The 21,731-nt window shown below is 35.5% G+C and overlaps 3 protein-coding genes across 3 annotated transcripts; 1 reads left to right on the top strand and 2 right to left on the bottom strand.

Moving 5' to 3' along the window:
• The first annotated feature begins 1,133 nt into the window (after window positions 1-1,133).
• On the top strand, window positions 1,134-3,453 carry LOC108339721 (DNA-directed RNA polymerases II, IV and V subunit 11). Its single transcript, XM_017576921.2, has 5 exons — window positions 1,134-1,292; window positions 1,382-1,471; window positions 1,582-1,660; window positions 2,455-2,550; window positions 3,163-3,453. Exons 1-5 carry the CDS (start codon window positions 1,240-1,242, stop codon window positions 3,193-3,195), a joined length of 351 nt encoding a protein of 116 aa, XP_017432410.1. The 5' UTR covers window positions 1,134-1,239; the 3' UTR covers window positions 3,196-3,453.
• A 1,516-nt stretch (window positions 3,454-4,969) lies between these two features.
• Window positions 4,970-8,268, bottom strand: LOC108340796 (cation/H(+) antiporter 28). Its single transcript, XM_052877717.1, has 4 exons — window positions 8,143-8,268; window positions 7,018-8,044; window positions 6,237-6,820; window positions 4,970-6,143 (listed from the first exon to the last, which is right to left on the bottom strand). Exons 1-4 carry the CDS (start codon window positions 8,221-8,223, stop codon window positions 5,538-5,540), a joined length of 2,298 nt encoding a protein of 765 aa, XP_052733677.1. The 5' UTR covers window positions 8,224-8,268; the 3' UTR covers window positions 4,970-5,537.
• Window positions 8,269-10,196: 1,928 nt separating this feature from the next.
• LOC108340284 (protein transport protein SEC31 homolog B) lies at window positions 10,197-20,949 on the bottom strand. Its single transcript, XM_017577554.2, has 22 exons — window positions 20,335-20,949; window positions 19,165-19,219; window positions 18,925-19,047; window positions 18,688-18,784; window positions 18,563-18,599; window positions 18,360-18,465; window positions 18,220-18,277; window positions 16,945-17,042; window positions 16,694-16,813; window positions 15,805-15,847; window positions 15,563-15,687; window positions 15,352-15,479; window positions 14,690-15,242; window positions 14,482-14,574; window positions 13,683-13,868; window positions 13,380-13,593; window positions 12,628-12,725; window positions 12,362-12,541; window positions 11,625-11,747; window positions 11,274-11,538; window positions 10,882-11,120; window positions 10,197-10,786 (listed from the first exon to the last, which is right to left on the bottom strand). Exons 1-22 carry the CDS (start codon window positions 20,649-20,651, stop codon window positions 10,691-10,693), a joined length of 3,354 nt encoding a protein of 1,117 aa, XP_017433043.1. The 5' UTR covers window positions 20,652-20,949; the 3' UTR covers window positions 10,197-10,690.
• Between the last annotated feature and the right edge of the window lie 782 nt (window positions 20,950-21,731).

Raw genomic sequence — 21,731 nt, 5'->3', positions numbered from 1 at the left:
ATATATATATATATATATATATAACAAAAACTACTTTCTATCATGTCATGGAGAATAATATATATATTATAATGCACAATAAAAACATATATTATATTAAGCCTTGGTTAGAATAGGGCATTGCTTCCTTCACCTCTCGTTTTCTCCTTCCACCCCTACTTTCCCCTTTTACCCTTTACTCTATTTTTCTATTCCTGATTTATCCTTCACTAAAAGTTTATTTTTAGGGTTAAAATTTTATAATTTCTGTCCATTCCCCATACATAACCTATTTATTCTCTATTACGTTCATACTCTCGTCCTTATTCGTATTGAGAATTGTTGCAAGCGTACGTAACAAACTTGAATCTAATTAACTTGGAAAACTCTTAAACGGATGTGAGCATCCGTCAACAACGGATGTCAACATCCGTTTAGGATCGAAAGATATTAAGTTTAGAATTTTTATGCATATGGGTCTTAAGGCATCGTTTATGTATATAAGATTGAAAAGCAAATAAGACCGTTGTGGTTTTATGAATTAGGAGAGAATGTGAAACAGTTATGGAGAAATAAGCACGGTTAAAAGAAAACGAATGAAAAAAAGGGTGGAGGTTTACAGTTTCGTAAAAGTAGTGTTAGAAGAAGAAGATATGGTTTTGGTGTTTAAATAACAGTGGCAGCAGGAAGTTGGGGTTCAAGTAATTAAGATGAGTAATATTTTATTGTGAAAATGAGCATGGTTTTATAGTCATATAGAGAAGTTAGTAATTAAGTATAAAAGAAGAGGGTTACTGGTTAGGAGAGTTTGTAGTACAAATAAATAATTGAATAGCATGGCTAATTTAACGTAAAAAGTAAGTTGAAGAAATAGCATGGTGGGAAGAAGAGAGAAGAAAGTGTGACGGAGGTGAAAAGAAGAGGCGGATGTCAAAAGAAAGCTTTGGGGGGTGGGCTGTGAGCAGAGTAAAAGTGAATATGTAGGGTTTGGTAAATAACATTAAAAGTAAAAAAGTAAAAAGGTAAAACAAAAGGTTGTTTTTGTAATTGAAAAAAAATTGGAGAAAGTTGGGGAGGTGGAGGAGCAACGCCCGTTAGAATAACAATAAGGGAGTGCGAGGTTTTGGGTTAATGTTTATGGTTGAAGAGAACATGTTGGGCCTGGCCCGTTTTAAATGATGGTATTTGATTTGAAGAGTGGTGGAAGGAGGGAGGAAGAAGAATAGACAGACATAGCATAGAGAGAAAAGAACTGAAGCTATGAATGCTCCAGATCGTTACGAGCGTTTCGTCGTACCTGAAGGCACCAAAAAGTAACTAATTCTTCTCTCAATCCTTTTCTTCCTCCTTTTATTTGCATTTCCTGATTCTCATTTTTTTTTTCATACAACGTTGAAAATAGGGTCTCTTACGAGAGGGACACCAAGATCATCAATGCCGCCTCCTTCACCATTGAGCGAGAGGAACACACCATCGGCAACATCTTGCGCATGTATAAATACCTTTCCCTTTACTCTAAATTTTTAATTTTAATTCAATCACCGCGAAACCCTAACTTTTCTTTGCTGCTGCTGTTTCTGTTTGCAATGAATTGATATTCAGGCAACTCCACAGAGACCCCAACGTGTTATTTGCTGGATACAAGCTTCCCCACCCTCTTCAGTATAAAATCATTGTCAGGGTGAGATAACGAGTTTCTTGTCATCAATTGGCTTCAATTTTTTCAATTTTCATGGAATATTTTATTATTATTATTATTATTATTATTTTTCTACTTTTCGAAAGTTTTTCAAGTAAGAATTTAGTTGTAAGCTATTCTGATCAGATGTAGTTTAGGGGTAAAGAATAAGAAGACGCAAATTCTACTTTAGTTGGAAATCAGGATGCGTTCTATTGTTGTCCTGTTGTTAGAATTTGGATGTAAATGAACTGAACTGATGGTGTGTAAACCTAAGAAGAAGAGATATGACACTGGGCATAAATATGGTAGGATTCTGGTATGACTTGGAACAGGGAAACATGGAATTTTTTAGTAATCATAATTCACAGCATTTTGCTATGTACAAAGCTTAAAACTAAAATGAAAATTTGAATTGGAGGAGAGAATTTATATTTTAAAATGAGCGTGACTTACTCTACAGTTGATAAAATGTTAAAAATAAAATTTTATCTAATAGTCCAAAAGGTAAAAGCGGAAAAATTATGAGCATGCAATTAAAAATTATCTAATTGTGTATGCAGTGTTGGACATAGATTTTTTACGATTTAACATGTTCACTATTTGGCAGTGCCTTTGCTTCATAGTTTTAGACCCATTTGGTTTCCATCTGTCTCTATTTTAGTATTTTGATATGCAGGCGTTATAGTTTCTTTCTTATTTTCCAGGAACTGGGGAGTACTTACCCATTTCTTTTTGTTTTTTTATGGGAAATAATAGTTATTTGAGCATTATTTGTTATGTTGTTTTTGTTGTAGATACATACTACAAGCCAGTCTTCGCCAATGCAGGCATATAACCAGTCTATTAATGATCTGGACAGGGAACTTGATCATCTGAAGAATGCCTTTGAGGTAAAAGCGTCTTTTTCTTATTCTTAGTGCAGTATATCGAAATTCTGACCTTTTTATTCGGGATCTCTTTTAACTATTGAATAGACTATCGGCCATTACGACCTCACCATTGTTTTGCATTGGTCTCATTTCAATTTTTTTACCTAACCTAGAAAGTAGTTGTAGATTTTCGAAGTTAGATTTGTATATCACTTTTGTGTCTCCGATGCTTACTTGGATCTCTATGGTTAAATTGGATATTGACTTATGTTCAGTATTTGTAACTCACTTTTGACATTGTCTACACCTCTACCCATGGCAGCCACTCATTATATTTTTTTCTAGAGTCATTTTAGAAATATGTATGTCTAATTAAGGACATCAATGCCACACGTGGGATTCAGACATAGATTTTGCTTAATCTGGGAATGCAACCTCTTGAATGTCAGATAATCAATTACCAATGTCTCTTGATGGCTTTTATGGGGTGACCTAATAGCTACTTCAAACATCATTACTATCATTCTAAACAGTACATCTTAGAAATGATTGTAGTATGTATGGATCATGTTCAGTATTATTATTTGATTTTTTGATGGGCCGGTCGTAACATGTTCAAAATTCTTACTGCAGGCAGAGATGTTGAAGTTTTCAAGGGACTATTGATTGGATGGTGTCACGTTACATGCCCTGGCAGATATTTTTGAAATAGTGAATCACTTCTGCCAAATGGAATTTAAATGGGATTTGAGCATTTTGGGAGATTTGTTAAATATGGTTCTGTTGAAGAAATTTTAACATTTGTAAACAGTTACTTTATGACGGCAATTGTTAGTAAATAGTTGTATGTATGGATGATATAAATTGCTGAGGACTTTTCGTGAGGATTAATCAATCATATTGGCTGAATTATTTTGGTTAAAATTATTCAGTAATCATTAATCATATATATTGTTTGGAGTATTCTTTAGTCATTTAGGTGCAATTATTAGTGAAGTTTAACGAATTATCTCATAATATGGTCTAAATCTATTGTAAAATTACTTCAAGTCAGCACGATAAAAATGTCAGTCTTGTTCTCTCCTAGAAGCACCATCTGATGTAAACCTGGCATGATAATTGAAAGTGTTTTATTTAATGTCTTAATTAATGTGATTAATACTGAATAAAGTGAATGTTAGTAGGTAATATTTATAAGAAAAGGTAGAATTTGTAGAATGTATCATTCAACCTGTGCGAGATAACAAAGTCCTCCCTATAAAGATAAAATAAGTAATAAATTCCTAAGATAAGAGTAAAATAATGTTTGGAATTGGAAAGAAATGAAAGAATTTTTCAATATCCAAACACTTTCCTTTACCAAAGTATAAAAAATAAAAGTAATAGATAAACTTATTCCTACAAAATTTAGAATAAAATAATACATCATCTTCCGCTTCTTTACAAGAACTATATGGAACTTTTAGCTAAGGGACTTGTTTCACAAACAAAACCGACAAAAATGACCTCAATTCATGATTTAAAATGACATCAATTCATCAGAAAAAAAAAAACCTCCAGCTGCACAATCAAGATGTTTGGCAATGCCTCACTATGTAAAAAATGCTTGCTTGCTGCACCAAATTGCCAACAGCATTTCAGCAGCTGCTTCCGAATTGTCCACCGAATGCATAGCAAAATGACACACCAAACTGCTTTGTTTTTTCTGACGGTGCCAAAACTACCAGCCAGGTGCTCGATAAATTGCTTCACCGAACAAGTTTGCATATGCTGGTTATGCCACCTAGATGCTTTCATTTTTCACCAAGACCCGAATTTTGAATTGATACACTGCCTCTTTCTCATAATTTCATCTTGCACCAGCACCCCTTGACCAATGCTCCTTGCCAAAAAAACCAAACCACTTCAAAATCCGCATCGTTTTCAATTGCATGCCACGAACAGAAAATTCAATCACTCACCAATTATCGCAGGAGATCACCGCTTGCACTTAATTCAAATAACGTGCCGAAATTGTTCATGAAGTTGTCCTGCACCGCGAACCAACCACCGAACAGCTGCTCCCAATTTACGTAAGAAAGCAATACCCATTGCATGCTATCTCATGCTTAATTCACGCCAAGGATGCACCGTCTTCACCGCTTCCATTATTGTCGTTCACTCCAACTCGTGCCATGCAGCCCCGATCCAACAATTCTTGCACGCCATGCACCAAAAGAGCGCCAACAATGATAGCTTCACTTTCTTCAAGAATGGAATCACGGCTCAACAAATGCACCATTTCAATGCTACTCAACGCTTGACGCTTTCAATTTCTCAACAATGGCAACGCAATCACGTTACAAATTCACCGAATCTCAAGCAGTCAAGTATAGAAACAGGATTTGACAACAAAATCAGCGACCAAAAACATACCAAATTGTGACAGAAATAGGTACGGAATTCTTGGTTGCGACTGAATTGTGAATTTTGATCTTCTTTTCAAGTTCGATGAACTGACTAGGAGATAGCTATATCAGCAATTAATAGTAAGTATCTGTGTATGGTTTTTATAGCTGATGGATTTGGTAAGGAGGTATTTACAACTTTCCGTGAATTCTATTGTAGAATTAATTACCTGAAGTTAGAATGGTTTTTTGTTCTCTTCATCTTCTTGTAGTCTATTTAAGAATCAACATTATTAGAAGCAACTAGTTGTAGGATTTATTCCACAAATCGAATAGTGTAGGGAGATATGTTTCTGTGGGGCGACCTCTCGATGTTGTTTTAATTTTCCTTTCGACTTGCTTCTCAGCTTAAATTTGTCGAATGTTTTTCCTATAAGGATTTGTAGAGTGCCTTTGTAGACATGTATGCTGAATGCAATTTTTGTTGATTGCAACATTCTGAGTAAATCTATCAAATTGTACATTTATCTATACAATTAATTTTCACAGTGGTTCTAGCAATTCTCTGTTTCTCTGCTACAGTTTGTATCTGTTCCTACACTACCTATCCATTTACATGTACTACATGATAGTGAAGTCCTCGTCAAGGCCATCTAGTTCTCCTCTAAGTTTGTGTTGTTGAATTATCAATACAGAGACTGACTTTGAAAAGTCTGGTCCTGAAAGAACGTCCCCTATTGGTCCGAGTTCTGGACACTGTTGCCAGTCATTCATACCCTTTGTCAATACGGAGTTTGCTCCAGCTTTTCTTCCTACAATGACAAGTGAGTATTCTCCTTCAAATGATTTAAGAGTAGAGAAGGTCTCTGATGCATTTGACAGATGCTTCTCCAAATAAGCAATGCGACCTCCAACTATATGCTGTTCATAGAACTGTGCAAAGCATTCATCATCCAATCCCATCTCCTCCTCCTCTGGGAGGCTGACCCTATAAGCCGCCAGTCTTGTAGATTCTGCACTGGTATCTACCAGGAATCTTATCACTGTCACGTGTACTCCCTGATGCCATGCCACACGACCCACATAACAAAGTGCCTCTCTATCATCTCTTCCGCCAATGAATATTGCTGCTACTTTAACTGATTGCTGAGACCTTGATATTTTCCCAATTGACCCAAAACCTCTGTTCACTAGAATTCCCACCGAACAAGGAGAGTTCTTTAATAACTGTTCAACAAAATGTCTATCAGTGCAGAAACTACAAGCTCTCTGAGATAATATTAAAAAGAATTTATTTCCCTGACAATGACATTACATTACCTTTCGGTTCACATGTCTGAAGCCTGGATTTCCACCATCCAATTTTCCGTCCTGACGCTGGTTCCTGTGGAATGGAAGTATAATGAGGGCAATCATCAAGTCCTCTGCTAAAACGCAGATGTTCTGTGCCATGTTATTGATTGTTGACAGTGCCAACGCTCTCTTGAGAGTAATACCATCTCCATCATTATCGATGTACGCTTGAAACAAGTTCGTTATTTGTTCTCTCATCTCTACCACGGCCTTGTCTTTTATAGTATTACTTTGTACTCCTTCACCATTCTGCATAACTGATGATATATGTTCAGTTAATTCAATAATTTCTGCGACATATATTACCATGCCAGGGTCTGATATCCCTCTTGAGATCTCCATGAAGTTGATGGAAGAAGGAACATTATCAAGTCCGTGAAGGCACAAGAATATTCTCAACTCGCTTGATGGCTTTAACAATTGGAGGGCGTTGCTGTGAGTAGGTGCCCTTTTCCTGGCACGTTTGATGATCTGTGTCACAACTGCAGGGGCATGCACCACTGCGAAAAATATCGATGCCACCGACAGAAGGCCCGACGAGTCGGCACCATCTTTGATGCGACAAGTCAGCTGGTAATACAAGAGAATGATAATCAATTCACAAGATGATTTTCATTGCTAAACATGATTTCTGTTAAAATTATGAAAAAAATGCCCTCTTTATGCTGCATGCATCTAATTCACTAGACAATTAGGGATCAGGGATGGAAATCAAGGATGGAAACGTGAACATGATAAAAGGTACCACTTGGAATGCAAGTAATCAGGAAAACACTTGCCACTTTGATTGCCATGTAGATTTGAAAATGGCCCTTGGTGATGAGGAGCAATCCGATTAAAATAGATTCCCGCCAGTTAAATCCAAGTATTGCCCCAGAAATGAGTGTGCCAACAATTTTACCTGTGACGACTATCAAAATAGGTATAAAAAACCTAAGCCAAGTTGTAGGGTCTCCAGGTCTGAATTGGGTGACATTAGCTGCATTGCCCATCCACAAGAAGAAGATGGGAAAGAAGATGGTGGACAAGATGTAGTTGATTTTGCTGATAATCCATTTCGAAACTCTTCCATCACGGGGAAGACATATCCCTGTCATAAACGCACTTAGAACCGGACTAAAGTCGTATAGAGTCGAGGGGGAGCAAATCAAGGCCATGAAGGCAACCGACAATACCAGATGCGACCCTTTCATGGGTCTGCCTTCAGGGTTCTCATTGTTCACCCATGCCATGAAAACCGGCGAAACCATCGCCGTGAACGTCGTCTGCACCACCACCGCAATTATTGTTTTTATGGCGTTCTTCAGCGTCCTTTCACTGTGGTGCCCAATGCAGTATGCATCGGTTGGCATGAAAACGTAGCAAATTGAGAAAATCAACAAGCAGACTAAATCCGAGTGCATTCCTGCTGCTATCACAAGCTTTCCAATGTCTGATTTTCCTATCTTCATATTTGTTAGTAATCGTGTGAGAACCGGAGATGCTGAACTCGCTAGAAGAGCAGAGACGGAGATGGTGAATGCTACGCCTGTATGCCGTGAGAAGAAATTGAGAAATGGGACCATTGCAATGGATATCACGAAGGTGCAGAGTATCGCCGTGTATGCAACCAGAGCATCCTTGTTCGGGCGTTTGAACAGTACGTTGGGATCCATCTCTATACCCAAAGCAAACATGTAACACATCATCCCAAAATCCATGATAAATCCAAACGCTCTGTTGAATTCATCGAACAGTTTTCGTAAAAAAGGTATGTTCCCCAATACAATTCCTACCTGCAATTCATCATAAACAGCAAGTATCAGAAACTTTTCATCTTTTCTGCATGTTCTTGCATCATGTTGTTGTTCATAAGCACAGGAAGCTGGCTTACAACTATGTCAGAAGTAATGCGAGGTTGTGAATAGGGCTTTAGAAGGAAATGTAAACCGTTGCATGCAACCACCATGGCCATATACACGATGAAATTTTTTGCTAACTGAAGAATGAGGTACCCTAGCTTTTCTGAACATTGGGTGAACGGTATTGTCATGTCGATCCAAGCTTATATGTATATACGTTAATTATTATGTTATTATCTTTTTCCTTTTCTTTAGCTTACCATTTCTTACCAGGTACATTCTCATCTTGGAGACACGAATTTTTCCTTCTCGTTATTGTTTTGTTGATTATCATCAATTGTCTCCAATTTTTTGCCAATGTTTTTGGTTGAAGCGAGTGGTCGTGATTCATGGCTTGCTTTCAGGAGACAATGCAGGAACTCTCTCTCCAGTATCACACATATGTAGACACAATACGAGGATGCTAATAAACCGAAAATCATGGAATAATCACAAATCTTCTGCTAAATTTTCATCACTAGTTATTTCTAAATAATGTAATAGTGTGTACATGTCAATGTCTACATAGATTAATCAAACCTTTTAGATCTAGTAAAGATTGAAGGCAGTCTACGTTCTAACACTTCTATTCAGAAATATTACTAATTTAAACAAAAGTATATTAAAAAATATAGAAGAACTATTTTATGCAATGATTAATAATAGTTCAAATATTAAAGAGATAAAACAATTATTATTTGATTTGATTAATGATATTAATTCACAAATCAGACTATTTGATCATGAGTACACACAATTAGTTCTATGACTGCATCTATTGTATCAGTATTCTTGCCAATTCACTACCTTTTATGAAATAAAATTGTAGATAAATGTGATTTTAATAACTTTAATTTAATCTAAATTTTACTACTTTATTTAAATTTATTTAAACTATCAGTAATAAAATTTAGTTAATCAAAATGAAAGAATGAACTTAAAAATTAAAAATCAAGAAAATAATTTGTTTTCTAAAATTTAAAACTTACAAAAAAGTAGGCTAAATTGAAGATTTTATATTTTTCAATTTAAATTAACGAAAACAATACAAGATCTAACTTTTAGATTAAAAATTAAAATTTTAATTCAATCTTTATTTTTTATTCATGGAAAAAAAAGAAAATTATCCTTACAACAATTAATATTTTATTTTATGGTTTAATACATATCTACCAATTTTAATAAAAAAAAAATTACTATTTCATTCTTCTTGTATCTTCTCTCTAATGTTTGTCCTTAGTCTTGAGTATCTTAGGCGGTTTCATCTCTTTGGTGAGTCCTCATCATTCCGTCCAACGTGCTCTCGTTTTCACGTTCCGGTCATTTTGCGGTAGTCACTATCGTATGTAACTCAAGTTAGCGCTGAGCTATGATTCCATAAACATTATCCACAAACGCTACAGCTATTCTTTTAAGATGTAATATGATATGATAGCACCATCAAGTGACTATTTATAGCTTTCAGGGCATTGAACTCTAGATGGGGTATTTATATTTTCTTAGCATCTTCGTATCATGGTAGTAGACCTTCTTTTATTTGTAGTCTAATTGGTTAGCACCTCCCTATCTTAAATCCACAAGAAAATATAGAATGAACAAATCTAGATCCCATTTTATATTTCTATTGAGAATTTGTTTGGCTTAATGTTCATTACTTGCCGAAGAACTTCAACCCTACTCAAGATTATCTATTAAAGAATGTCTAATGCTAATTGGTTTACTATCAAGTAACTCCCGCATTACTCAAAATTCCTTTATCAACCAATAACAATATATTCAACTTGTGTATTAGTATTCATATCCGCGATATAATAATGTTTGAATTCATTTACTCAAACTCCTTATATAATTTTCATTATTATTACAATGAACAGTCTTGATATTAATAAACAATAGTAAACAAAATATCAATAACAAATAATATCAACTTTCCTTATTATTAATCTTTTTATGATCATTTTTATGTGATGCATTATGCCTAAGCAAAATGAACGAACCAGGATAACCAGTAGGAACCAGTGCGAGAAAATCACGTGTACAACTTGGAGAAATTAAATGATGGATGATTAAATAAACATGATGCTACATTATTCACCTGTTTGACGATCAATCAGTACTTATATGACTAGAGTGATACAAAATATTTCTTTAAAAAGAAAAAGGAAACATCGATCTAAAAATGGAGCTTGGAGCGTCAACGGTACCAGAAGGGTGAGAGGAAAAAACCATCTGGAAGTTTAGGTCAAACAAACAGAAAAAACACTGTTCTTCATATTACAAATATCGATTGAAAAACAATCTGCTAAATTTTCTGATCATTTCCTGAAAACTATCTTCAGTAACAGCTTTTAATAACAGTCGATGTGAAAGCTGCAGACACAGCAAGAAATTGTAGAGGCACATAGAATCAAAACCCCTGCACCTGAAATCTAGTGATGGCAGTAGTCTGTGTACATAGATGAGAGGATAAGCAATCACTGCTGCAAGACGCTAATCACACGAAAATTTTCCAAAATCAGTAAAATGAAATCTGTAACTTTTTTAACTTAGTCTCACGCTCTGCCTTGTCTTGATCATCCGCTTGAGTGAACCTAACCAGGATTGGCATTCATCCCACTCGGTAGTAGTGAGAAGAACCTGCAACACGAGTAAAACAGATAGAATGTGAATACGATGCAAGCTCTTCAAATAGGCAAATACAATAATTTACATTTGAAAATTGCAACTGTTACCTGAATTTGTAAGGCTGTACCAAAATCACCATTGTCTAATGACTGACAAAGCTGAAGGAGCTTATCAGAAGCATTTTTGGAAATGTCTCCACTATTCAACTTGGCAAACAACCCACCAAGTCTCTTCGAGTTGTCTTCTATCTCCCGCTTCTTTGCTGGGTTTGCACGGGAACCTCCCAGGGCATCTGATGTCTCGTTGAAGAGTCTTGTCAATGTTGTGACAATAGGCATTTGATGCCCTGCCATAGTCAAAGCAAGCAAATAGTGCAACAAAGATGATGAGTGAAAAAGTAGAATATAAGATGTTTAGTGACCCAATTGTAAAATTAGCACAGGAAAGTTCAGGTTTAATTTAGTCAATGTCAAATTCCAGGATACCACAAAACAATTACCAGGTACTTTTGAAGTATCAGCAGTCTGCAGAGTTGGAGGTGGAGCGGGTGGCGCGGCAGCTGGTTGCACAGGTTGCACTTGAGGGGGACTGGGTGGTTGTATTGATCCCACCCCAGGTCTTTGGACACCACCAGAACTGGGGACTGGCATGAATCCCATTGGATTTGGTGTAGGGGCAGCAACTTGAGACAGGTTGTGGCCATGACCCAAGCCCACTTGTGATGTAGCAGAGGGTGTAGGCTGGTAAGGTGGATTGGTGGTTGTCTGAAATAGACAAAATATCGGCTTAATCCTCAGGTAGCCTCAAGCACTTGATAATATCAAAATTGAAATTAAAAAGGTTGACTGACATTATACAACTGAGAACCCAATGTTGGCTGCTGATACTGCTCCACATTTCTAAGCACGGGAGGAGTTTGAGGATCAAAAGTTCTCAAAGGAGGTGGTGCAACAACAGTACTTGAGAAATTCAGCTACAACAAATATTTAGATTTAAGAAAGCAACAAGGGAAAAAGTACAAATAAAAAACAATTTGAATTTTTGATGGAATATAACATTGAATCTTATTAGAATTTGCAACTAAAACACGGTAAACCAAAATCCAAGATTATACAAGGGTGACAGAGCATGAATTTCCCTCATTGCACCATCTACTCGTAACAAAACTAAATAAGAATGTTCCAAACCCAAATATTAACGACCATGTATCATAGCCAAAGTTTAAATTTCAAACATTCTTCTGGCATATCAAGGAAATGGTTGCATTGCCACCACTTGAATTTGAAATTACATTCCGAAGCAACTTTTCTACTATATCTCAAGAATCAACCATTTGGAGTCAAAACTCACTTAAGAGCATGTTCAGCTCAACTAATTTAAAAGTGAAAATGATGTCTCTAAAAGAGCTTTAAAGAAAGTATCTATTCCCCTTCCCCCCTCCCCCCCCCAAAAAAAAAACTCCACATATTGTCCATATATTTGGATTCAAAATCAAGTTTTCACTAAGCTTTATTCTATTATAAACATTATCCACACACACTACAACAACAGCTCTCTTTTGAGAAGTTACATGATATGATACCATACCTGGGGAGTTTGTGCAACTTGGGTGGTCTGCGGTGGAACAAACAAATTAGGCTGTTGAGGTTGCTGGGGTGGAGTAGGAGCACCATAACCTCTTCCGTATCTAGGATCAAACGGCTGTTGATAGCTATCAGGATATTGAATTCCAGAAACACCATGCTGCACTTGAGTGGGTACTGACTCCTAGATGATGAAACACATAGAATAATTTCAAATCATAGAAAGAGAGTACTTATTGCATCAAAAAAATGCCAAAGAACAAAAATTACCTGATAGTAATTTCTATTATAATTGGAATTATCGGCACCGTAATAGGACCCACCATGTGCTTGAGTATTTTCAAAAGCAGCGGTTTTGAACTCTTTCTCTGCAAGCAATTAACCATTTGAAAAGGAAACAAAAAGAAGTGAAGAAAAGACATGTATACAGAAAGCTTCAACATTGGACAAAAATAGAAAAACAAGAAGCTGAATTTTGTACATAGGTCTCTTCAATCAAGAATCCTTTACACAAAAAAAAAGAGTATTGTGTTCGGCCTTTCGATTAACATTGATTTAACTGAAATGCAGCTCTAGATACCATATGTGATTTGACAGTGACTAGTTTTTAAAGTAGAATAATGATAGAAATGGCATTTACAAAAAAGGAACCATAGGTAAAACCATTGAGTTTATAAACAATTAAACACTCCAATATTCATTAAGAAAGTTCAAAGAGTGGCAGTTAAGCAACCACTAGATGGATCAAGTCTTCCTAAAACAAGAAATGCTTTTTCTATCAGTTCCTAGCAATATCTCCTCCCCCCCCCCCCCCCCCCCCAACCCTCTTTTTCTCCAAAAACACATAGCAAAATTTGGTTGGAAGTACAAAATCACATCATACTATAATAGCAACACACAAATATTCTATACCAAGTTTATTCATAACATTATAATGATATCACTGTTCTAATAAAAAACTCAGCATGCAAAATGTCACTAGCTAACAATCAACATCCCATTGTGTCCAATTAACATTTTACCAGGTTCTGTAGAAAGTGCAATTCGATCTTTCAAAATCGTAAGTTCAGGCGACAGTTCTTCAGAACCCAAAAGTTTTAAATACTCCATTGCTGTAGTCAATAGCCCTTGACTAGCTAAAATTTCAGCATATTTCTCAACAAGCTTGCACAGAGAAGCACTAAACCGCTTCTGCCCAGTTGCCAAGGCAAGGACAATAGTCTTTTCCATTAAATCCTAACAATATATAATTATGTCAATTTACAAGTTTTAATAATGCTAAGTGGCAATTTTGCAACCGTGAAAACAAAAAGTATTGACCTTACCTGAAGAAGGTCAACATAAGATTTCCCCTCGTACTCATTAGATAGGCTCCTTGACCAAATTTCAACAGTTTTATCAATATTCCCAGCACATATATAACACAGGGTTGCAGCTAATGTATTGCCAGCCCCCATGAGCTTCGATGCAAGTGTGTCACAAAGCATGGTCCATTCATCTCTCTGAGCAAACTGTTAATATTTGATAACATGAATAATGAGTGCAATACAAAATAACCTCAATCATGAAAATTAATGGCTAATATGGCGTTTTTCTAATTTGTACCATAAGAGAAATTTTGGACTCAACTTGATCCAGTAAAACATATACTGCTAGTAACAACAATACAAAGACATGTAGTTAAAAGACAAATTGAGAAAGGGAACTGAAGCAGGCTTTCAAGATTCAGTAATTCTAGAGATGGCAAAATCTTAAGAAATAATAAAGTATCAAAGAAAACCAGGGTACATTAAGAAAGAAGAGCAAGTGACTGTGAAAAGCTGGTAAAACTTCATTAGGTAACTCTGACTTCTTTTATCATGTTAAAATAACAGGAATCTTAGAAGAGAATAATGTTGCCATTATTTGCTATTCATTGAAAATCACAAACTTTGGTAGGTCCCACCAATTATCATGTTATGAGTTTCTATTCTCTCTGCTAATCCAGAAGTAGGGCTTACTAAATTTTGCGATTTCCAATCAATAGAAAAGAGTGGTTGCTAGAACTCCTCACACTAGAACGATTTCAGCACTTCAAATTCCAACCAAAAAAGTTGACTAGCAGCAAGGACCAATAAGACTTACACTACAAAGAAGAGCAAGGGTTTCCTTCCAGAATTTCAGGGGCCTAGTGTTCACTAAGCTCAACAGATCATTGCTCACCATTGCTGATACAATCTGAAAATGACAATAACACACAAATACACAAGATTAGTAAAAACCAAAATATCAGGTAGGTATTTGATAGAAATTGTTAGATAATGACAGTTTATATAATGCCATCATTAGCTACCTTCAAGTATGGTGATCGGACCATTTTAAGGTACTGATCACGTGTACTTTCCCACAAGGAAGCATTCCCAACATGAGCAATAACTAATGCATCTGCCCATTTATTTGCAGAAATGCATTGCATAACTGCCCCCTTGTAATCCCCAACAACTAAAGCATGCTGAACACTGTCATCAAATGAAGGGTCACTGCTCTCTTCCATTTCTGCATCATCTTGAATTTTCTCGGAACCATTGGCATTTTCAGCAACAACAAAAGTGCCAGCAGATGTAGATAAAGGGGTATCAGCTTTTGGACTAGGAAGATTGTTAAAGAAATCCTCTCCATTATCAGTAGAGAAATTAACTGATTCATTAGTAGCCACATGTCCAGCATTGTCAACAGTTGTATCCTCCAGTCCAAGTGCATTTACTTCTTGGGAAAGATCATCGTTAACTTCTTTTGCTTCACTAGGTACATTGAAGCCAAGATGTGAGAGGAGTTTTGTCCGTGCGGTCCCATCATCTTCAAACATAACTTTTAAAAAGCCCCATGTTTCTCTTTCCTCCTCAGATCTATAACGACATCAAAAAATTATCAGCATTGTTCAGAAAGTCAAAAGTAAGGTTAGACATCAAAAAGAAAGATCATGAGACAATATTGCACTGAGTATATGGAACTCACTCTGATTCCAGTGACTTTTTATCACATAAAACCCTCAACAAAGACCTTTCACCATTCTGTATGGCAGCTTCAAATTCAGAAGACCGACTCACTAGACCATTTTCAGTGACCAAATTATGCACATAAACCTAGAAAATCAGTTGTAGAATGAATTCAGCAAAAAGTTTTAAGAATTTGCTAAATAAATACGATTACAGCACTAAAACCTTACCTCCGAAGCACCAGCACCAGGAGAACCTGTGGAAGATGCCCTGGGATGAAAAGACACAAGTTTGCCTCCAAAACCAAAAGACACGCCAGCAGGACGCTTGTACCATTTTGGTGCTCTCAGTGGTACTGCACAGAAAGGAAATATCCGTAGAAGATTTTTTAGTATGTCACGTACAGTTGATATATGAAAAATTATAATAGCTAGTATGAATAATTTCATACAAGTAAAGAAAAAAGTATCACCTGCACTAAAATCATTTTCCCCAGCACCACTTTGACGGCAACCCTGCATATAATTACAAATATTACAGATCTAAAGTAAGAGAATCTGAAATGCAAATTATTCCTATACCAAAAGGAAACTAAAAATAGGAAAAACAAATTTAAAATTGCTTACATTTTTAAACTGTATTTCTTGTCTAACTTGACTTAAAAAGGAAAAATTAAACATAAGTCTAATTCCGTGAAAAACACGGTAATGAATAACCCAATTAAACCAAGTCTAAGCAAAACAGGTTTTGACAAAAGGTCCAATTCAATGTCAAAAATTGATTATAGGCAAATACTCACCTGCTTGAAGAGTGATTTAATGAAAATAAGATCATGGGGAAAAGATACATGAAAAAAAAAGCATTTTCCACAATGCAGTCTATAATTGACAATCAGGGTCATGTCTATGAATTCAACAAAAAAAAATACTTATTGTTACAACATGATTGGTGTGATAAAGAATGAGACGGAGAATAATGAGGAACAATGTGATCATTATATTATATCCAATTATGTAAACTTTGTATTTGTAGAGAATAAAATATTAATTCATAAACCATATAAATACTTGTACATGTTGTAGAGTAAAATATTAATTCATCATACAATTTATACCACTACTTCTTCATGCTGACACTATAACAATGATCTACTGTATTTATGACCAATATAAATATAGTGAATAAAATTTAGCCACAACTAATCTAAGATTTCCTTATCCATGTTACTTTCTTGTATCAGTCCAATTCACCTACACTCCAAATGAATTTTTACAACTTTAAAGCAGACTTCCACATACTTGCCAAACAAAATCAGGTGAAAATTCACCAAAACAAAAATAAACCACCAAAATTACTTGTACCTTAATATTATATATACCAATTTTTCCATCAAAGGAAGATGCTGATATTACTCCAGGTATCTTAGGATACCAATGCACATCAAAATTCCAGTTGGTCCCAGCTGGCAATTCGTAGGCTATCTGTAGCCCCACCCCACCCAAACAAACCATCATCAATGAGCAAAAGTTCTATAAATGTAAAGGTCAATGTAATAAAAGTTCTGGAATTCATCAAACAGAATATGAGATGGGTAAAAAAGACCAAACACCACCTCTCCAGAAATCATGTCCCAGCATATAGTTCGGCTATCTTTACCACAGGTAAGCAAATAAGAGCTATCATTGGGACACCACGACATTGCAATCACACCTAATATGGGAAATTCAGGCAACAAAACCAAATCAGATAGACTAAAAAACAGTGAAAGAGACTATAGCTTCAAAATAAAACTACGAGTACTATAAATCACAAATCACAACCTCACGCTATCATCCATCTGCTCAAAAATTCAACAAGAATCATGACAATCTTACAATACATTATACTTAGTTCAAAAGCAAGAGCCATAAAACACAGCTTTAACAAAGGAAGAGCACAGCAGAGATAACAAAATATACAAGTAAAAAGAAAATTATCACCAAATCATACAAGATGCCTACCAGGGTGTAGCTCAATTGCCAAAATGAAAGGAAAGCGGACTACCATCTAGTTTTTGGAGGGATTTGATAAGTATAGACTTATTATACCTTGATTTTTAAGTAAATTGCCCAATTCAGGCACCTTTTGGCAACACTGGCTCTATACTGTGCACTATATAATATAATAAAATCAACCATACAAATGTACATGAATGGATACCAGTCCAAGCACATTAGTGAAGTGCTTTTGCAGTGTTTCCAAACAAGGAATATAAAAGGCATAATATAAGTAAGGAAACTTCTAAATAGACATCATATTCATATCTAACGTGTACCAGTATGACACTTCAAGGACATTTCCTACTCACATCTTGGAATTTTTCCACTTTGATTTCTGAGAACTTTCATTTTTACACGAATAAAAGTAGAAATATTATATAATTGAACAAACAGTATTCTATTCACTCATGAAAAGAAATATTAGTTCTCTTCCATATATTATATAATTGAACAAACAGTATATTATTTCCATATATTATACCATAACCAAGTCATGTCGTTTCCCAAAGTTTCTAAATTGACATTATGTCAAAGTTGTGCCCATATGGTATCCATGTCACCAGCTATATTGAAGCTTCCTAGCACCATGTCACCCCCCAATTCCCCCTCCTCTTTCTGAATAATTCACAGAAATTTAGATAAATAAGAGAACATGAAGATCTACCCAAAAGTCCAATTATCTACCCAGACCGGCTCCACAGCTAACAGTACTTGCTCACATGCTTTGGTCTTTTAACTAAAAGATAACTGATGGAGGGAATTAAGAAAAATAAAGTTCACCAACATACAAAAGGAGCATTGACAAAGATCACCACAAGAATTATACACAAAATAGCAGGTTCCATTACCTCTAGTGTGTCCCGAAAACTCCTTTATTGGTGAAATTATATTCCTCATATCCCAAAGCTGGATCAACATGCTCATATAAGGTCAATGCATACAATCCTTGAAATAAAAAGACAAATAATTTGCAGTAACTATAACATACCCTCAAAGAAGGAGAACCGTCTTCATCTGATGCGACAACAAGTTGTGTGGCAACATCAGGATTCCACTGCAAAACAGAGCATCTCCTTCTGACCGAATCTGCAAAGCTGTCAGATTACAAATGATACATAAGGTTATAATTTTTGGATATAGAATACCAAACTTCTTCCTAAAAGAAAGGCAGAAGATGAGCAACCAGGTTACCTTATCACTGGCTTTTGCTTCTTCAGGTCCCAGACCACTAGAAAAATAGAACCAAAATATATATAATTTCCACCAAACATAAATTCAGAACAGAATATAAAGAGTAGATTAAATTCGTGCATCACCTGTGGTCCCATTATATGAAGTAGATGCTAATATGTGCTGGACTTTACTGTTCCAAGATAAGAATGAAATTTCTCCCTGGGAAGCAGAGCCAGTACTCTGCACCATTATCATATACACTAAATGTGTGAAAATTATTAAATTAAAAAGACAAATATCTGAAGATTACAGCCTATTAATCCATCAAAACAGGGGCAAATGTATGTAACATGCACACTCTCAAGGGAAAAATCTCCGACCTTTAGTGGTGGAAAATGTGTAGGCTCTGAAGGATTGACCAAATCCCATATGCAAATTTCACCATCCTCAGCACCAGATGCGAGAAGATTTGGTGCAATGACATTAAATTCAAGACCACGAACCTGAAACATAAAAATATTCAGTATAGGATTTTAAATTAAGTGAACAATACACATGGTCAAGAACATTGAAAATTTAAAACTTATCAGGTTGGCTTATAAAAGTAAAGCAGAACTTACTGGTCCTTTATGTCTTACAAGGTGTCCAACAAGAGAACTTTGATTTGACTCCGAGCTGAGAAAAGATGCCAAAATAAATAAACTCATTGGATGAACAGAGTAAAAATAGTAGACGAAACTAAAATCATAACTTCATTGAATTAAGCGATGAACCAAAATATTCAAAATTGAAAAATGATTTATCAGTTATGCACAGTTTGTTTGCTCCAACAGAAATTATTGCCTTTCTCTATTTTCGTGACAACCACTCTATAATGTTAAAATTTGAAGAGAACTAGATTTTGAGCTGGCATAGCTTGGATCTAGGTGATTGCCAAACACTTCCATCAACAGACAACGCATCCATCTATAATTGCTCAGCTTAAAAAATTTGAAAGGCAAAGATGACTTAAAATTGAGGGAAAGACGTTCACATTGCATTTACATGAAAATATTTGAGTAATTCTGCACAAAGGATGTAAAATTCAGGAATCAGTCATCAGAATTAGTATACTTTTAGGAAACCTTCATCTCCTATTCTTCCACAATTTTCTTACACAGAGAAACCACTACATCACACTCGCTAGGAGAGTGAAGGAACATAAACACAAAGTTCCACAATTCTAACACTTTCAAAATATAAAGAACAGCATTAAAAGAACTAAGCTATGTATTAACAAAAGGGTTGGTCATCTCTTTCCACCTGATGCATTTGATGCTTTGGGAAGATACCTTACCTCCCTGCTTCTTCGGTATGATCTTCCGGCTGAAATCTTTATTCTTTCTTCATTAAGTAGAAGAAAAAAGGGGATGCAAACAGTACGCGATATGATGTATTCTTAAATTACTATTCTAACTCAATAATGCTAAAGCAGCAAATGAAAATGGCCACTGTACTATACCAAAAAGTATAATTATAATAATAATAATTATTATTATATTTATTATTATTCATAATGAGAAAACAGCAATTCGATTTTGAATGTTAATTTTAATTGCATCATCCAGTAAAAAAATTCCAGAGCTTCATCCCCTAATCTTGGATGTTGAATTGTTGCTCCAATTCATGCATTTAAAAAACTACTCAACCAGTGATACCAGGCCATCTAACCCTAGAAACTCTAATCTCCACAGACACATATCATGTCCAATTTCAAAACAAAAGCAACACGTGAGAGAAAGGTCCATTACCGGATCAGAGTGAGAGGATTCCAGATGTCAATGTTGCCATCCACCAACCCACCAGCGACGAGGCCGAGACCGAATCCTTCGGAGCCAGAACCGTTCTTCCCCCACGTGAGACGGTTGAAGCGGTCGGAGCTCGGGCACTCGGCGACGACAGGCAGTTCCGAATCGTCCGACTGAAAATCGAGCTTGAATATCTCTAGATTTGCGGACGAGCTAAATGACAGATCAACGGCGCCAGCCATGGTCCCGGCAGCAAGGTACGGCGCGTCGGGCGCCAGCGCTACCGACGCCGATCGATTCACCCCTTTTATGCACGCCATTCGATCTCCGAAAACCTAATTGCAGCGAAAACACGAAATTGAAATCACGAATCAGAAATTTCAGAGGTCGGGCGGAGAGCGGATATAGATCTAGGAATTGTGAGCGTTTGGATCTGATCTATGGAATGCGAGAGTGAGAAGAACCACTCTCTCTCTCTTTCTCTCCCCGTTGTGCTTGTTCCACCCTTTTTCTTCTCTCACCGTGTTTTCTACAAATTATTTTGCGTTGTTAAAACTGTTGTTTCAAGTTTATAGATACACTCGCTGTGACACACTTTGGGCTTTGAAGGGTGGTCTTGTCTCTAACGTACAACCGTTTAATCCAGGTCTTGGAATGGTGTAGTAGTACACGCCGCACTGGATTATAATTTCCTAGAAGGTGCAACACGAATCTGTGGCACCGCCAATTAGGGATTGACACGTATGGTATTTGTGTGCATTTAGCCTCTCATATGAAACTATTTGAGATTGAAATTCTCTAATCCACTTTCATCTCATATAATTACTTAATCTTAATTAAATCTATCTTCTCTAAATTAAAAAAAAATGATTTTATGTAAACCTAAAAATATTCTTTTTATACATTAATTAAAAAACTTGATAACAAATATCCTTGACCTAAAGTTATGTAAGAACATAAATAATCTTATTTATTTATATACTCAATTGAAATTATCTATATTTAGAACTTTATTACTTAAATTGTATAAATTTGAATTTGAATTTTTTGTTTTAAAATTTTGGATAAGTTGTACATCGGTATTTTCTTATGACAAATAATTTGTATAAGTTTCTGATGGTTAGGTTATGTTTGTGAGTTTTGTTTTGTTATAAATTACTTTCAAATTAAAGATAAAAAAAATAAAAGAATTTAGTTTTATTTAAAATTTTAACAATACACTGAGTTATTTATTTGGTGAAGTGATTTAAATCGTTTAAAACTAACTACGTCACTGAAAAAAATTATATAAAAATAATTAGTCATTGCATTTATATGAAATAAATTTAACATGCATATATTTAATGTGATGATGACATAAATACATAAGGTGTTAATATTATATATATATATATATATAT

The sequence above is a fragment of the Vigna angularis genome, chromosome 5, assembly GCF_016808095.1.
Source record: "Vigna angularis cultivar LongXiaoDou No.4 chromosome 5, ASM1680809v1, whole genome shotgun sequence".
Taxonomy (NCBI): domain Eukaryota; kingdom Viridiplantae; phylum Streptophyta; class Magnoliopsida; order Fabales; family Fabaceae; genus Vigna; species Vigna angularis.
Note: the sequence above shows the minus strand (reverse complement) of the source record. Positions and strands in the feature narration are given on the sequence as shown.

Excerpts from the sequence above, each read along its gene's own strand:
- LOC108339721 (XM_017576921.2), top strand. The coding sequence starts at position 1,240 with ATGAATGCTCCAGATCGTTACGAGCGTTTCGTCGTACCTGAAGGCACC. Across the intron at positions 1,472-1,581 it reads ATCGGCAACATCTTGCGCAT|GCAACTCCACAGAGACCCCA; the intron begins GTATAAATACCT and ends ATTGATATTCAG. Across the intron at positions 1,661-2,454 it reads AGTATAAAATCATTGTCAGG|ATACATACTACAAGCCAGTC; the intron begins GTGAGATAACGA and ends TTTTTGTTGTAG.
- LOC108340796 (XM_052877717.1), bottom strand. The coding sequence starts at position 8,223 with ATGGCCATGGTGGTTGCATGCAACGGTTTACATTTCCTTCTAAAGCCC. Across the intron at positions 8,045-8,142 it reads GCATTACTTCTGACATAGTT|GTAGGAATTGTATTGGGGAA; the intron begins GTAAGCCAGCTT and ends GATGAATTGCAG. Across the intron at positions 6,821-7,017 it reads CCTGATTACTTGCATTCCAA|ATGGTGCCGACTCGTCGGGC; the intron begins GTGGTACCTTTT and ends GTCGCATCAAAG.
- LOC108340284 (XM_017577554.2), bottom strand. The coding sequence starts at position 20,651 with ATGGCGTGCATAAAAGGGGTGAATCGATCGGCGTCGGTAGCGCTGGCG. Across the intron at positions 15,688-15,804 it reads GGAAAATGATTTTAGTGCAG|TACCACTGAGAGCACCAAAA; the intron begins GTGATACTTTTT and ends CTTTCTGTGCAG. Across the intron at positions 14,575-14,689 it reads TCCGATCACCATACTTGAAG|ATTGTATCAGCAATGGTGAG; the intron begins GTAGCTAATGAT and ends TGTCATTTTCAG.